This window comes from Amblyraja radiata, chromosome 30, assembly GCF_010909765.2.
Source record: "Amblyraja radiata isolate CabotCenter1 chromosome 30, sAmbRad1.1.pri, whole genome shotgun sequence".
NCBI lineage: Eukaryota > Metazoa > Chordata > Chondrichthyes > Rajiformes > Rajidae > Amblyraja > Amblyraja radiata.
Window position 1 is genome coordinate 20,676,750 of NC_045985.1, and position 16,698 is coordinate 20,693,447.

At 46.2% G+C, this 16,698-nt stretch overlaps 1 protein-coding gene across 4 annotated transcripts in view; it reads left to right on the forward strand.

The window, feature by feature from the left end:
• LOC116990180 (zinc finger SWIM domain-containing protein 3-like) overlaps nucleotides 1–16,698 on the forward strand; it is a 34,800-nt gene that overhangs the window by 9,136 nt on the left and 8,966 nt on the right. For 2 of the 4 annotated variants that reach the window (XM_033047732.1, XM_033047733.1), the window contains exons 4-6: nucleotides 6,095–6,393; nucleotides 9,418–9,526; nucleotides 15,944–16,184. In XM_033047732.1, coding sequence (XP_032903623.1) covers nucleotides 6,095–6,393; nucleotides 9,418–9,526; nucleotides 15,944–16,184 — 649 coding nt within the window. The remainder of the gene's footprint in view (nucleotides 1–6,094; nucleotides 6,394–9,417; nucleotides 9,527–15,943; nucleotides 16,185–16,698) is intronic. The other 2 variants (XM_033047736.1, XM_033047734.1) reach the window with 2 other exon arrangements.

The window sequence follows — 16,698 nt, forward strand, 5'->3', positions numbered from 1 at the left end:
AACCTACATACCTGTACATCTTTAGAGTGTGGGAGGAAATCGAAGATCTCGGAGAAAACCCACGCAGGTCACGGGGAGAACGTAAAAACTTCGTACAGACAACACTCGTAGTCGGGATCGAACCTGGGTCTCCGGCGCTGCGAAGCAGCAACTCAACAGCTGCACCATCGTGCCACCCAGAATATGTCCACGTAATTATACATAAAGAGCTTATATGAACTCTGTCTCTTTGCCCGTGAGAGAATGTTGCCTGAGGCACCAACGTATATCGGTGGGACTTAAAGCTGTAGCTGCAATAAAATGGGATTTGTAAATTGGTTCAAGATAACATAATACATAGCAACAAAGATAGACACAGCAAGCTGGAGTAACTCAGCGGGTCAAGCATCATCTCTGGAGAAAAGTAATAGGTGACGTTCAGATGCTTCCCGGCTGGTCTGAAGAAGGTCTCGACCCGAAATGTCACCTTTTTCTTTTCTCCAGAGATGTCTGACCCGCTAAGTTACTTCAGCTTTATGTGTCTATCTTTGGTGTAAATATCACAATATCACTAGTCATTTCCCTAACAGTAACAAGTTTTATTTACGTAGTTCTTCTAACGCACTAAAAATATCTCCAGCATTCAGGGACGTTATCAAAGTGATTGATGTGAACTGCCTTAGCAGGGATTCTGGAGATGACCTATAACTTGGGTGGAGATAGTGGATTTCAAGGAATGTCTTATAATGGGGTTTAAGGAGGCAAGAGTGTCTGAGGGTGATGAAAGAAGTATATCTGTTCATGAGAGGCATAGAATGGAGACCCTCGCACTATCTTTAATTGGACTTTATCTGACGCTAAACATTATTCCTTTTTTCCTGTATCTGTACACTGTGGACGGCTTACCACAACCCCAGGGATTGACCTCTAACCCTTGAACCTGGGGAATTGCAATCAGCCCACAAACTCGGCTAGGTCACCAGTGCCATGTAAATACACGGCAAATCTTTCCAATTTCTGGCATTGCTGTCCCACCTAAATCCTGACCCACTGATCTCGCAAACTGAGAATTGCCCTGTCTCCAAATTGTTCATCTCTTAACCCCAATATCATAGTAATTCTCCATGTAATTCTGGAGAGTCAAAAGAGCACCTCAGAACAACAACCGGCTCCTCTCCCTGCCCTGTAGAACGGAGCGGTTCAGGAGATCCTTCACCCCTGCAGCCATTAGATTTTATAATTCGGACCGCTAGGCTGTAGGGGGATGCATTTTGCAAATTTTAATTGTTAATTATTGGTCTTTTTAAGTATTTATTGCTCTCAGGTAGTGTCCACATTGTATTCTATGTATTTTCTGTCTGCGTTCGTTTTGAATCTATGGGTTTGTTGGTTGGGGGCTTCTGGACATCTGAATTTACCTGAGGGGATCAATAAAGTATTTATTATTATTATTATTATTATTATTATAGTAGAACTCTTCAAACCTTTTGTCTCACACTTTTCTTTTCCTTCCCTGGCCTTTGTCTAACCATCTGCTCGAACCCTCCCTTGCCTGTGTTCACCTCTTACCTTCTACTCTTTGCCCTGCTCTTCCTCCCTTCCAGATTTCTTCCCTCCATCCCTACAAACATTGTGAGGAAGGATCCCAACCCGAAACATTACCTATGTACCTATGTATTGAATGTAACCTCTCCATGTTTGCGGAAGACACAAAGCTGGATGGCAGTGTGAGGTGCAAGAGGGATGCTATGAGGCTGCAGGGTGACTTGGATAGGTTGGGTGAGTGGGCAGATGCATGGCAGGTGCAGTACAATGTGGATAAATGTAACGTTATCCACTTTGGTGGCAAGAACAAGAAGGCAGATTATTAATGTGAATGGGGTCAGTTTAGGAAAACGGGGGGCGCGACGAGACCTGGGTGTCCTTGTACATCAGTCACAGAAAGTAAGCATGCAGGTACAGCATGCAGTGAAGAAAGCAAATGGGATGTTGGCATTCATAGCTGGAGGATTTGAGTATAAGAGCAAGGATTTCCTACTGCAGTTGTACAGGGACCTGGTGAGACCACACCTGGAGTATTGTGTGCAGTTTTGGTCACCTAATTTGAGGAAGGACATTCTTACTATTGAGAGGGTGCAACGTAGGTTCACCAGGTTAATTCCAGGGATGGCGGGACTGACATATGATGAAAGATTGGATCAACTGTGCTTATATTCACTGGAATTTAGAAGGATGAGGGGATATTATAGAAACATATAAAGTTCATAATGAATTAGGTAGGTTAGGTGCAGGAAAAATGTTTCCAATGTTGGGGGAGTTCAGAACCAGGGGTCACAGTTTAAGAATACTGTGGCCATTTTGGACTGAGATGAGGAAAATCTTTTCAGTTTGGTTAGTGGAGGTGTTCGGCGAAACGATTGCCAAGCCTACGCTTGGTCTCACCGATGTAGATCAGCTGATATCTAGAGCAGTAGATATCTGGATGCAATAGATGAGGTTGGAGGAGATGCAGGTGACCCTCTGTCGCACCTGGAACGACTGCTTGGGTCCTTGAATGGAGTCGAGGGGGAAGGTAAAGCGACAATTGTAGCATCTCTTGCGGTTGCAAGGGAAAGTGCCCGGGGAGGGGGTGGTGCAGGAGGGAAGGGAAGAATTGACCAGGGAGTTACGGAGGGAGCGGTTTTGCGGAAAGGAGATGGGAAGATGTGGCGAGTGGTGGGGTCACGTTGGAGGTGGCGAAAATGATGGAGGACTATATGTTGTATGTGACGGCTAGTGGGGTGAAAGGTGAGGACTAGGGGGACTCTGCCCTTGTTACGAGTAGGCGGATAGGGAGAGAGAGCAGTGTTACGGGGTATTGAAGAGACCCCGGTGAGTGCCTCGTCTATAGTAGGGGTGGGGAACCCCCGTTCCTTGAAGAATGAGGACATTTCCGATGCCCTGGTGTGGAACACCTCATCCTGGGAGCAGATGCGGCGTAGATGGAGGAATTGGGAGTAGGGGATGGAGTCCTTACAGGAAGCAAGGTGGGAAGAAGTGTAGTCTAGATAGCCATGGGGGTCAGTGGGTTTATAGTGGATGTCGGTCAAAAGTCTATCACCTGCGATGGAGATAGTGAGGGGAAATGGTTCAGGTGTATTTGAGTGCCGGATGGAAGTTAGTGGTGAAGCAGATAAAGTCAGTCAGTTGTGTGTGGGTGCAGGAGGTAGCACCAAAGCAATCGTCGATGTAGCAGAGGTAGAGGTCAGGGATGGGGCTCTGGTACGCCTCGAACAAGGATTGTTCCGACGTACCCTACAAAGAGGCAGGCGTAGCTGGGGCCCATGCGCGTGCCCATAGTTAAGCCTTGTATTTGGAGGAAATGGGAATAGTCAAACGAGAAGTTATTGAGGGTAAGGACCAGCTCCGCTTGGCGGAGGAGAGTATCTGCAGACAGGGATTGGTTGGTTCTCCGGTCGAGGAAGGACCGGAGGGCTTTGAGACCATCCTGGTGGGGGATAGAAGTGTAGAGTGACTGGACATCCATGTTGAAGGTGAGGGGATGGGGGCCGAGAGAATGGAATGCCCGGAGACGACGGAGAGTGTCCGAGAGTATTTTCTATGTTTCTATTCAAGTTCTCCAGAGATGCTGCCTGACCCGCTGAGTTACTCCAGCACTTTGTGTCTGTTTTCCCATTGAATTACCCTCTGCTGACTCATGGTTGATTCAACAGGAAATATCTTTCAACCCCCGATCATCGCAATTTCTCCCAGTCCCAAATCTGGAATTTCCAATCCCCCCCCATGTCCCTAATTCCTGGAATCCACTATCACAGGTGTATAATCCCCTCTGCTCCACATCCCAGGGATTTGGCTAGGGCACATTGGTCGCATGGGCGAGTTGGGCTAAGGGGCCAATTTCCATGTTGTATGATTCTATGACTTGAGCGGTGCAGAGAGGTAAAGGTTAGTGGAAGAAAAACTAACGGATGCTATTACCAGCAGCCAACAAGGATAAGATCTGGACGGGATGAGATAGTGGATGGGTCGTGGAGATTCACTGGATTGCAAACTGCATAAGTACACCACGGTGGCACAGCAGTAGAGTTGCTGCCATACAGCACTTGCAGCGACAGAGACCTGGGTTCGATCCCGACTACTGGCGCTGTCTGTACAGAGTTTGAACATTCTCTCCTTGACCACGTGAGCTTTCTCCGAGATCTTCAGTTTCCTCCCACACGACAAAGATGTGCGGGTTTGCAGGTTAATTAGGACGACAGATGGCACAATGGGCTAAGTGTTCGGCTGGCAACCGGAAGGTAGCTGGTTCGAATCCCGCTTAGAGTGCATACTGTCGTTGTGTCCTTGGGCAAGACACTTCACCCACCTTTGCCTGTGTGTGTCCTTGGGCAAGACATTTCACCCACCTTTGCCTGTGTGTGTGAATGTAATTATGTGAAGCACTTTGGGGTCAATGCAAGTTGACTAAAAATGTGCTATATAAATAAAGAAATTTAATTTAATTTAATTTAAATTTAATTAGCTTCTGTAAAATAGTAAGTTGTCCTAGCATGTAGGATAGTGCTAATATACAGGGTGATCGCTGCTTGGGGCAGACTCGATGGGCTGAAGGGCCTGTTTCCGTGCTGTATCTGTAAAGTCTAAAGTAAACTAAAGACAGCATCTGAGCAAATGATCATTCCCGGGTCTCTGGCGCTGTGAGGCAGTGACTCTACAGTTGCGCCACTGTGCCATTCTTGAACTCTATATATGAACTGTTCTGATCCGTTCTACCTTGGCTGACGATCCCGCATGATGTCGGGACCAGCTCCGCACAACTCCATACGGCTCCGGCGATCGAAGTGGGATCGGCCCTGTGAGGCCGTACGGCTCAAGCGACCACGCTAGGTCGCGCTTGCCGCATGGAGTCGCATGCTCGTGGGACAGGCCTTTTAGGCTATTTAAAAATGTAACCTTTTCTTAAGAAATGGATAGACGTTGAGATCCAGTAATTGAATTTTGTAATTAGCTACAATTAGGTAACTAACTAATTATATGCTTTGATTTCAGGTCATTCAAGTAAGATTGTTTCATATTTGTTTCAGAATGCTTCAAACTATAATAACTGAAAAATTCTTAGTTTTCTCTTAATTTCTCTTCGAAAGCTCTTAATTTTTAAGAAAGTTATGGCCTTTTGACTGTCCTTGTTCACAGCTTTTGAGTTAAGTCAATGGAAAAGCAATAGGGAACAAGATGCTAATTTCCGAGTATTAAAATGGCCATAACTTCTTTAATACTGAAGATATGAAAGTGAATTAGGTGTCAAATTAAACTTCTTTTTATGCTTTATCTGATGGGATAAATTGCAGACTTGATTTTTAAAATCTCAAAATTTTGTAACATTGCTACTGCCTGTGGTCTATTCTCAATGCCCGCTCTCCAGTCTGCCAATGAAAAAGGTTAACTTATAATTAAACAAACAGGTTTATTTCTTAATAAACAGACAACTCACAAAGCGGTTTGGTAGACCAATTCAAAACTTTACTAATTATCGGCCGATGGAAGTGGCAAGGATAACCCCTGCCAAATGAGCAACATGGACACTTGGCTCTCCTTACTCCACTTCCCTGAACCCAGAATTACATGGTATTATATACTGTTCCTGTCACCTAAGCACATTGAAAAGACATTAGTCATGGTCAGAGGTACAGTAAATACACATTACTACAGGATGCGTCCGAGTTTGTCTCTTGTCAATCATTAGTCGCATCAAAAGCATCGGTCATGTGGTACAAGGCAGTTGCATATCAAAGGCATCCTGTCACTGCACACCTCAAAGGCATCGGACATTGTCTCAATAGCCCTCAATGGGATTAATCTGTGCTTCCTCTCATTAATTGGTAGACGCATTTCAAAGTAATCGGTCATTATTTCAATATACGTTACCTGGAGGCTGGGCTTGTTCAATACAGAGTCCCTTGAGCACATTAGTCATTGTCTGAATGCACAGCAACCTGGGGAATGTCTGGGCTTGTCTTTCTGTGTCAATCTACTGGAGAAAAGCCTGCTTTGAGACTAATTATAAGTTGTAACCTAGTCCAGGAATCCATAATATATATTTTTACATTTTTAACAGCATTCAGCCTTATCACCAACTCCATCTGACACACGTGCAGCCATGTCCCAGGTGACGGGTTTCGGAGTGGGCGCCGAGTTCTCGAGCTACAGCGAGCTGCACCGGGAGTTCCGGCGCTACCAGAGGGACAACTCCGTACAGATGTGGACCAAGCACTCGCGGACCATCGAGGCGCAGCGGCGACGGGCACCCAAGCGCCCGATGAACGATGCGCTGAAGTTTGCCGAGATCGACTACGCGTGTATTCATGGCGGCAAGTTATTCAAGACCAAAAGATTCGGCAAATGGCAAATCAAGAGGTGAGGAAATACTTGCAGGGGCGGCACAGGGGCGCAGCTGGTAGAGCCGCTGCCTCACAACACCGGAGATCCCGGTTCCATCCTGACCTCGGGTGCTCTCCCTGTGTGGAGTTTGCACGTCCTCTCTGTGACCAGCTGTGTTTCTCCGGTGTGCTTCAGTTTCATCCCATTTCCAAAACATGTGCAGGTTTCTTGGTTAATTGGTCTTCTGTAAATTGTCCCGAATGTGTAGGGAGTGGATGACAAAGTGGGATAACATGGAACATGGAACACACCTGCTCCTGTTATTTAAAGATGTTTTTTTGCTTTTAAATGTAATTATATGTTGAGCTGGGTAGTTAGTTTTGTTTAGAATTACAGTATGCAAACAGGCCGTTCGGCCCACCGGGTCCACACCGACCATCAATCATCCATTCACACTAGTTCTATGCTATCCCACTTTCTACACACTGGGGGCAATCCACTCACTCTGTCCCCCCTCTCTCTCTCTCTCTCTCTCCCCGCCTCTCTCCCCCCTTTCTCTCTCACCATCCCTTCTCTCTCTCCACCCCCTCTCTCCCCACTCCCCCCCCCCCTCTCTCTCTCCCCCTTTCTCTCTCTCTTCCCCTTTCTCTCTCTCTTCCCCCCCCTCCCTCCCGGATGCGGTATTATCCATATTTTCCCACTTTGCCATCCTCTGCCCACATACTCGGGACAATTTACAATTTGATAGTTTGTGTTTTATGGTTCACAGACTGGATTGATATCCCAGTGGGGGAGTGTGATATTATCCCATTAAATCACACAGGCTCTTCCGTCTACAGAGCTTGTAATGACCATAAAGCACCCAGCCTGTCATGTACTATGTGTAGTTAGGAACTACAGATGCTGGTTTACACTGAAGATAGACACACAATGGTGAAGTTTGGGTTTGTCACTCATCTTCAGACTGAGAGTCAGGGGAGAGGGAAACTAGAAGCTTCCCCCACCCTCGTCGTTCTATTAATTTCACTGTCGTCTTGCTTAGTCTCACTGTTTGTATCTACTTGTTATCATCTTCACCATAGCCACCAATGGACCATTGTGGGCTCCACCTTTCCTTTGTCATCGCTGCTGGCTTTGATTTGTTTCTTCATACCTTTTATTCATTTGTTCTTTGTACCCCTTCATCCCCTAGTTCCCTCTCCCGTGACTCTCAATCTGATAAAGGGTCCCAACCCGAAATGTCACCTATTCCTTTTCCCCAGAAATGCTGCGTGACTCGCTGAGTTACTCCAGTATTTTATGTCCATCCCCTTTGTTAAGTACAGGTGCACAACCTTTTATCCGAAAGCCTTGGGACCAGACACTTGTCGGATTTCGGAATTTTTCGGATTTCCGAATGGAAGATTTTTAGCGTAGATTAGGTAGGTAGCGCGGGCGGCTTGAAATGTCTGGAGCAGCTGCCTCCTCCCCGGAGACCGGGGAATCATTTTAAATCATTGCATAAATGTTAGTCAGTTATTTTGGAGGGATTTTAGGGAGGGGGGGGGTGAAGGGGGAAACTTTAATTCTTAGTCCCCTACCTGGTCGGAGAGGCGGGGAGCGGGCAATGCCTTACCGGGTCGCCGTGCAGTAAGCTCCGGAGCGCTATGGCCGCCGACTCCCAACATCGCGGAGCTGGGGCTGCGGGCGTCCGGCCGCGGGCGGCGCCGGTTGGAGCTCCGACCCCGGCAACTCTACCCCTGGCTGCGCGGCGCTCCAAATCCAGCGCCGCCCGCGGCCGGACGCCCGCAGCCCCAGCTCCGCGATGTTGGGAGTCGGCGGCCACAGCGCTGGGATACCAGCGGGAAGCCGGCAATGCCTTACCGCGTCGCCATGCGGTAAGCTCCGGAGCGCTGTGGCCGCCGACACACAACATCGCGGAGCTGGGGCTGCGGGCGTCCGGCCGCAGGCGGCGCTGGATTTGAAGCGCCGCGCAGCCAGGGGTAGAGTTGCCGGGGTCGGAGCTACAACCGGCGCCGCCCGCGGCCGGACGCCCGCAGCCCCAGCTGTGAGTTGGCGGCCACAGCGCTCCGGAGCTTACTGCACGGCGACCCGGTAAGACATTGACCGCTCCCCGCCTCTCCGACCAGGTAGGGGACTAAGAATTAAAGTTTCCCCCTTCACCCCCCCGCCCCCTTCACATAAAAGCCCTCCAAACTAACTGACTAACATTTAAGCAATGATTTACAGATGTTTAAGTGTCTCCCCGGTCTCTGGGGAGGAGGCAGCCGCTACAGTAGTACAGACCTGGGTTGACCGTGGGTCGTTTCGGGTCAAGTTTGGCGCCATGTTTTTCGGTTTCCGGAACTCCGGATAAAAGGTTGTGCACCTGTACTATGTTATCTTACACCAATTCTGCATGAATCACATTTTATTGCAGCTGTTGCTTCAAGTCCCCCCCCAGTTTGTGAAGGAGTTTATTATCAGTCAAAGGCCATTCATTCAGCGAACCATCTTGTCTTCCCACTTACACTGCTTGATGGCCAATGTCAATCTAATATTTCTGTTGGATTCTGTGATGATTGTAAAAGATAGCCATACACTGCTGGTCTGAATCATCCTACCACAAGTAGAGAGCAGTCCTGAACTGCCATCTTCCTCATTGGTGACCCTCGGACTGTCTTTGTTATTCCCTTATCATGTATCTACACACTGGAAATGGCTCGATTGTAATCATGTATTGTCTTCCCACTGACTGGTTAGCATGCAACAAAAGTTTTTCACTTGGTACACGTGACAATAAACTAAACTAAACTAAACAAAACTGAATGAAGACAAAAATGCTGGAGAAACTCAGCGGGTGATGCACCATCTATGGAGCGAAGGAAACAGGCAACGTTTCGGGTCGAAACCCTTCTTCAGACTGAAGAAAACTGAAGAAGGGTGTCTATCCGAAGCGTCACCTATTCCTTTTCTCCAGAGATGATACCGGACCCGCTGAGTAACTCCAGCACTTTGTGTCTATTGACTGCTGGTCTTCACCCAGTTGGCTTACACACTGCCTCCCACTGTCTTTTTCAGAATCAACAAGATGAAGTGTCCCTGTGTCATTAAAGTCCGTCTTTCTGCAGATGGAGACAAGTTTGTGGTGAAAGTGATAAATGAATCGCATAACCACACAGTGCTGCAGGTAAAAGCAGAACACGTGTGTGTGCGTACGTTTGTTTGTTTGTTTCGGATCCTTCCCGGCTGGTCTGAAGAAAGGTCTCGACCCGAAATGTCACCTTTTTCTTTTCTCCAGAGATGTTGTCTGACCCGCTGAGTTACTTCAGCTTCATGTGTCTAACTTTGGTGTAAACTAGAATCTGCAGTTTAGAAACCGGCCCTTCGGCCCACCGAGTCCAGGCCGACCAGCGATCCCTGCACATCAACACCATGCTACACACATTAGGGACAACTTTCAATTTTTCCCAGCCAATTAGCCTTTAAACCTGAACATCTTTAGAGTGTGGGAGGAAACCGCAGCTCCCGAAGAAAACCCACGGGGAGAACATACAAACTCCGTACAGACAGCACCCGTAGTCAGGATGAAACCCGGTCTCTGGTGCTGTAACGCAGCAACTCTCCCGCTGTGCCACCATGTTGCCCCTACACATAGAACATAACAAGATGGGTGCTTGACGGTCATTGCCGACAATGTACGTGGAAGAGCCAGTGTGAATCTGGGATAATATCACATTCCCCACTGGGATATCAATCCAGCCTCTGAACTGAGGCAAATTTAGCATTAACAGAGTCAGACTGAAACACTCAATATCTGTGGAAGAAATTAATATAGAGGGAAATGAAAGGAAAATGAAAAGCGGAGACTTCACATGTGTGCTTTAAGAGACTTTATTGCATGATATCATGGACAGATGGTGGCAGTTAACTGCTCACCAGTTCTCTGACTTCACAGCAGAATTAGCCGACAGTTATGCTGTGCAGTAAACAACTTTTGTTTTTTCTTATATACAACTACATGAAAATATACTATCTACTATATGGGTACCAATTGTTTCATTAGTCATAACATACTTTTTTTGCTTATGTCAATCATATTCAACAACAGATGGTTAATACAAGTCAAACACAATACACGGGCATCTTGACATTATTCTGTCTCACCTTCCAGGCTGACCGCACCACCATCCCCTCTCTGAGCCAATCATAAGCCCCCCCATTTACTGCAACGTATCTACGCTACTAATGGTAGGGGGTCTACTGTGGTCTACTAATGGTGGTCTACTGTGACACACTGTAGAGAGAAACAAGCTTCCTTATCTCCGTCGACTATTTCATGTTTACATTTACCATACACCCTTCAACACATTCCTAGACAAGAGGTAATAGGTCTAATCTTACTTTGCCGATTCCCACGAACCACTTCTATACCTGGTCAACGAGAGATGCCAATTGTCACATCCAAACACCCTTTCGTTACCTTGTTCAATTCCAATCAAAAATTAAAAATAAGTAAGAAAGGATATTAATGTTTTCTTCCACAATATCACTGGTCATTTCCCTAACAGCAACAAGTTTTATTTACGTAGTTCTTCTAACGCACTAAAAATATCTTCAGCATTCAGGGACGTTATCAAAGTGATTGATGTGAACTGCCTTAGCAGGGATTCTGGAGATGACCTATAACTTGGGTGGAGATGGTGGGTTTCAAGGAATGTCTTATAATGGGGTTTAAGGAATCAAGAGTGTCTGAGGGTGATGAAAGAAGTATATCTGTTCATGAGAGGCATAGAATGGAGACTCTCACACTATCTTTAATTGGACTTTACTGGACTTTATCTGACGCTAAACATTATTTCCTTTATCCTGTATCTGTACACTGTGGACGGCTTGGACACAGAAATCCGGAGGAACTCAGCAGGTCAGACTCTGGAGGAAAGGAATAGGTGACGTTTCGGGTCAACACCCTTCTTCAGACCTAGAGAAAAGGAATACATGACGTGTTGGGGCGAGACCCCTCTTCAGACCAGAAAAGGAATAGGTGAAGTTTTGAGACCCTTCTTCAGATTGATGCTTCCTGACCCGCTGAGTTACTCCAGCTTTTTGTATTTATTTTTGGTTTAAAGCAGCATCTGCAGTTCCTTCCTGCACATTTCGACTGTGGACGACTTGATTGTAATCATGGATAGTCTTTCCGCGGACTGGATAGCACGCAACAAAAAAACCTTTTGTTACATGTGACAAGAAACGAGACTAAACTAGACGGGGAAGATGTTCCAAATGGTTTTTCCCATGGTAGTTGTGGAGCTGGAGAGACACATAGATGGAGAAAGTTCCAAATAGCTGCTAAAGGAATAGTCAATTGCCAGGGATTAAAATTCAGGAATGGCCTAGGGCCAGAGGTAAAGAGATTTTGTATTATATATATATGACCTAGATGTAAATATAGATGGGTTGGTGAGTAAGTTTACTAATGACACAAATTAGGAGTTGCAGACAGCGAGAAATGCTGTCAGAAAATAGCAGAACATAAACCAGCTGCAGAAAGGGGCAGAGAAATGGCAGATGGAGTTTAACCCGAGCAAGTGTGAGGTAACGCACTTTGAGAGAAGAGTATAGTTAATGGCATGACCCTTAACAGCATTGATATGCAGAGGGATCTTGAAGTCCAAGTCCATAGCTCACTGAAGGAGGCAGCACAAGTAGATAGGGTGGTTAAGAAGACGTCATAAGTAATAAGAGCAGAATTAGGCCATTCAGCCTATCGTCTATTCCACCATTCATTCATGGATGATCTATCTCTCCCTCCTAACCCCATTCTCCTGCTTCTCCCCATAACCTGACATCTCTGCCAATCAACAATCCATCGATCTCTGCCATAAAAATATCCATTGACTTGGCCTCCACAGCCTTCTGTGGCAAAGAATTCCACCGATTCACCACCCTCTGACTAAAGAAATTCACCCTCCTCTCCTTCCAAAAGGAAAGTCCTTTAATTCTGAGGCTATGGCCTTTAGTCCGACACTCTCCCACTAGTGGAATCATCCTCTCACATCTACTCCATCCAAGCTTTTCACTACTCGGTACGTTTCAATGAGGTCCCCCCTGATTCTTCTAAACTCTAGAAAGTACAGGCCTGGTGCCGTCAAACGTGCATCATATGTTAACCAGTATGGGTAAAGTGTATGGTATGCTTGTCTTCTGTGCTATGGGGCATTGACTATAAGAGTCAGCACATGATGATGCAGCTCTATAGGGCTTTAGTTAGACTACATTTGGAGTATTATGTGTAGTCTTGTCGTCCCCTTACAGGAGAGATGTGGAGGCTTTGGAGAGGGTGCAGAGGAGGTTCACCAGAATGTTCCCTGGATTAGAATGTTTCAGCTACAGGGGGAGGTTGGATAAACTTGGGTTATTTTCTCTGGAACGTCAGAGGTTGAGGGAAGACTGGACAGAAGTATACAAGAGGCATACATAAGGTAATCAGTGGCTTTTCCCCAAAGTGGAAATGTCCAACACGAGAGGGTGTAGCTACAGTGGCTTGCAAAAGTTTTCATACCCCTTGAACTTTTCCACATTTTGTCACGTTACAACCACAAACGTAAATGTATTTTATTGGGGTTTTATGTGATAGACCAACACAAAGTGGTGCATAATTGTGAAGTAGAAGGAAAATGATACATGGTTTTCAAATTTTTTTACCAATAAAAAACTGAAAAGTGTGGCGTGCAAAAGTATTCAGACCCCCTGAGTCAATACTTTGTAGAACCACCTTTCGCTGCAATTACAGCTGCAAGTCTTTTGGGGTATGTCTCTACCAGCTTTGCACATCTAGAGACTGAAAATTTTGCCCATTATTCTTTGCAAAATAGCTCAAGCTCAGTCAGATTGGATGGAGAGCGTCTGTGAACAGCAATTTTCAAGTCTTGCCAGAGATTCTCAATTGGATTTAGGTCTGGACTTTGACTGGGCCATTCTAACACATGAATATGCTTTGATCTAAACCATTCCATTGTAGCTCTGGCTGTATGGTTAGGGTTGTTGGCCTGCTGGAAGGTAAACCTCCGCCCCAGTCTCAAGTCTTTTGCAGACTCTAACAGGTTTTCTTCCAAGATTGCCCTGTATTTGGCTCCATCCATCTTCCCATCAACTCTGACCAGCTTCCCTGTCCCTGCTGAAGAAAAGCATCCCCACAGCATGATGCTGCCAGCACCATGTTTCACAGTGGGGATGGTGTGTTCAGGGTGATGTGCAGTGTTAGTTTTCCGCCACACATAGCGTTTTGCATTTAGGCCAAAAACTTCAATTTTGGTCTCATCTGACCAGAGCACCTTCCTCCACATGTTTGCTGTGTCCCCCACATGGCTTGTGACAAACTGCAAACGTGACTTCTTATGGCTTTTTTTTCAACAATGGCTTTCTTCTTGCCACTCTTCCACAAAGGCCCGATTTGTGGAGTGCACGACTAATAGTTGTCCTGTGGACAGATTCTCCCACCTGAGCTGTGGATCTCTGCAGCTTCTCCAGAATTACCTTGGCTGCTTCTCTGATCAATGCTCTCCTTGCCCGGCCTGTCAGATTAGGTGACCGGCCATGTCTTGGTAGGTTTGCAGTTGTGCCATACTCTTTCCATTTTCGGATGATGGATTGAATAGTGCTCCGTGAGATGTTCAAAGCTTGGGATATTTTTTTTATAACCTAACCCTGCTTTAAACTACTCCACAACTTTATCCCTGACCTGTCTGGTGTGTTCCTTGGGCTTCATGTTCACTAATGTTCTCTAACAAACCTCTGAGGCCTTCACAGAACAGCGGTATTTATACTGAGATTAGATTACACACAAGTGGACTCTATTTACTAATTAGGTGACTTCTGAAGGCAATTGGTTGCACTGGATTTTATTTAGGGGTATCAGAGTAAAGAGGGCTGAATACTTTTGCACGCCACATTTTTCAGTTTTTTATTTGTAAAAAAAATTTGAAAACCATGTATCATTTTCCTTCCACTTCACAATTATGCGCCACTTTGTGTTGGTCTATCACATAAAATCCCAATAAAATACATTTACGTTTGTGGTTGTAACGTGACAACAAAAATGTGGAAAAGTTCAAGGAGTATGAATACTTTTGCAAGCCACTGTATATGGTGAGAGGGGGAAAGTTTAATGTGCGAGGCAAGATTTTTACACAGAGAGGGGTGGGGATGGGGAATGCACTGCCAGAGATGGTGGTGGATGTAGATACCATGGTGGTGTTTAAGAGGCTTTGGGATAAGCACATGGAAGTTCAGGGACTAGAGTGATATGGATCATGTACAGGGAGATGAGATCAGTTTAACTTGGAATGATGTTTGACACAGATAATGTGGGCTGGAGGGCCCATTCCTGTGCTCTCGTGTTCTATGTTCTAATACGGGATCTTAGCTTAGTTTACAGATACAGCCTGGAAACATAGGCCTACCTAGTCCACGCTGATCATCGACCACCTGTTAGTACTAGTTCTATGTTATCCTACTTTCTCATCCACTCCCGACTCACTAGGGGCAATTTACAGAGGACAATTGACCTCCAACCCAGATGTCGTTTTTGGGATGTGGGAAGAAACCGGAGCACCCAGAGGAAACCCACGCAGTCACAGGGAGAAGGTGCAAACCACACGTGGGTGGCACCCAGAGTCAGGATCAAACCCAGATCTGTGCCACTGTGAGGTTGCAGCTCTACCAGTTGTGCCACCGTGCTGCCTGCCCCGACATATCTGGTGGCACAATCCTCACCCCATTCCTGACCTCCTGTAGAATGAGAAATGAATGAGTTACTGCAACATGGAGGAATAGCACCTTGTATTCCGTTTGGGTTGCTTACAACCCAACAGTATGAACATTGAATCCACCAATTTTAGGCAACAAACCTAACTGTTTATGTCAACAAAATAGAGAGAGTACAGAGGAGATTTACTAGAATGTTGCCTGGGTTTCAGCAACTAAGTTACAGAGAAAGGTTGAACAAGTTAGGGCTTTATTCTTTGGAGCGCAGAAGGTTAAGGGGGGACTTGATAGAGGTTTTTAAAATGATGAGAGGGATAGACAGAGTTGACGTGGAAAAGCTTTTCCCACTGAGAGTAGGGAAGATTCAAACAAGGGGACATGACTTGAGAATTAAGGGACTGAAGTTTAGGGGTAACATGAGGGGGAACTTCTTTACTCAGAGAGTGGTAGCTGTGTGGAATGAGCTTCCAGTGAAGGTGGTGGAGGCAGGTTCGTTTTTATCATTTAAAAATAAATTGGATAGTTATATGGACGGGAAAGGAATGGAGGGTTATGGTCTGAGCGCAGGTATATGGGACTAGGGGAGAATATGTGTTCGGCACGGACTAGAGGGGTCGAGATGGCCTGTTTCCGTGCTGTAATTGTTATATGGTTAATTATATGGTTAAACCTACAATCAACCCTCTTTTTTTATCCTCCTCTCCCCCCCCCCCCCCCCTTCCACCTATATTCCTTTGTCCTCTGAATGGTTAGCATGCATCAAAAGCTTTTCACTGTACCTTGGTACACGTGACATTACACTAAACTGAACTGACCCTACGACCTTGCTTATACCACACAGGAAGAGGAGGAGAGGCTCCAGCACCAAAGGCTCTGTGTTAAAGCGCTGCGCGTGGACCCCACTTCTATCGTCTCGCCGCGGAGTAATGGAGCGGGTGTCAAGGTGCAGCTGGGGGAGGTTGCCAGCAAGGTGCTTGCTGACGAGGATGCCCATAGCCCCGCACGCAAGGAGAAATGTGGCCAGTTCAAGGTCAACAAAACCGACTTGGAGAAGATGGTGCCCACACTGGCGGCCGTCAAGGGTAAGGTCATAAGGAATAGTAGAAATAGGCCATTCGGCCCATCAAGTCTACTGCACCAATTAATCATGACTGATCTATCTCTCTCTCCTAACCCCTTTCTCTTGCCTTCTTAAACTGAATAAGGGGGGTGGAGTTAAAGGGAAAGGGTTTCTTAAATGTGTGAGCGTAGAGACAGAGGGGTGTAAAATGAGGGTAGAAGCAATAGGTAGCAAGGTGAAAAGTAAAAGTGGCAGGCCGGAAAATCCAGGGCAAAAATCAAAAAGGGCCACTTTTCAGCATAATAGTATAAGGGGTAAGAGTGTTGTAAAATCAAGCCTGAAGGCTTTGTGTCTCAATGCAAGGAGCATTCGTAATAAGGTGGATGAGTTGAATGTGCAGATAGCTATTTATGACTATGATATAGTTGGGATCACGGAGACATGGCTCCAGGGTGACCAAGGCTGGGAGCTGAACATCCATGGATATTCAATATTCAGGAGGGATAGAGAGACAGGAAAAGGAGGTGGGGTAGCGT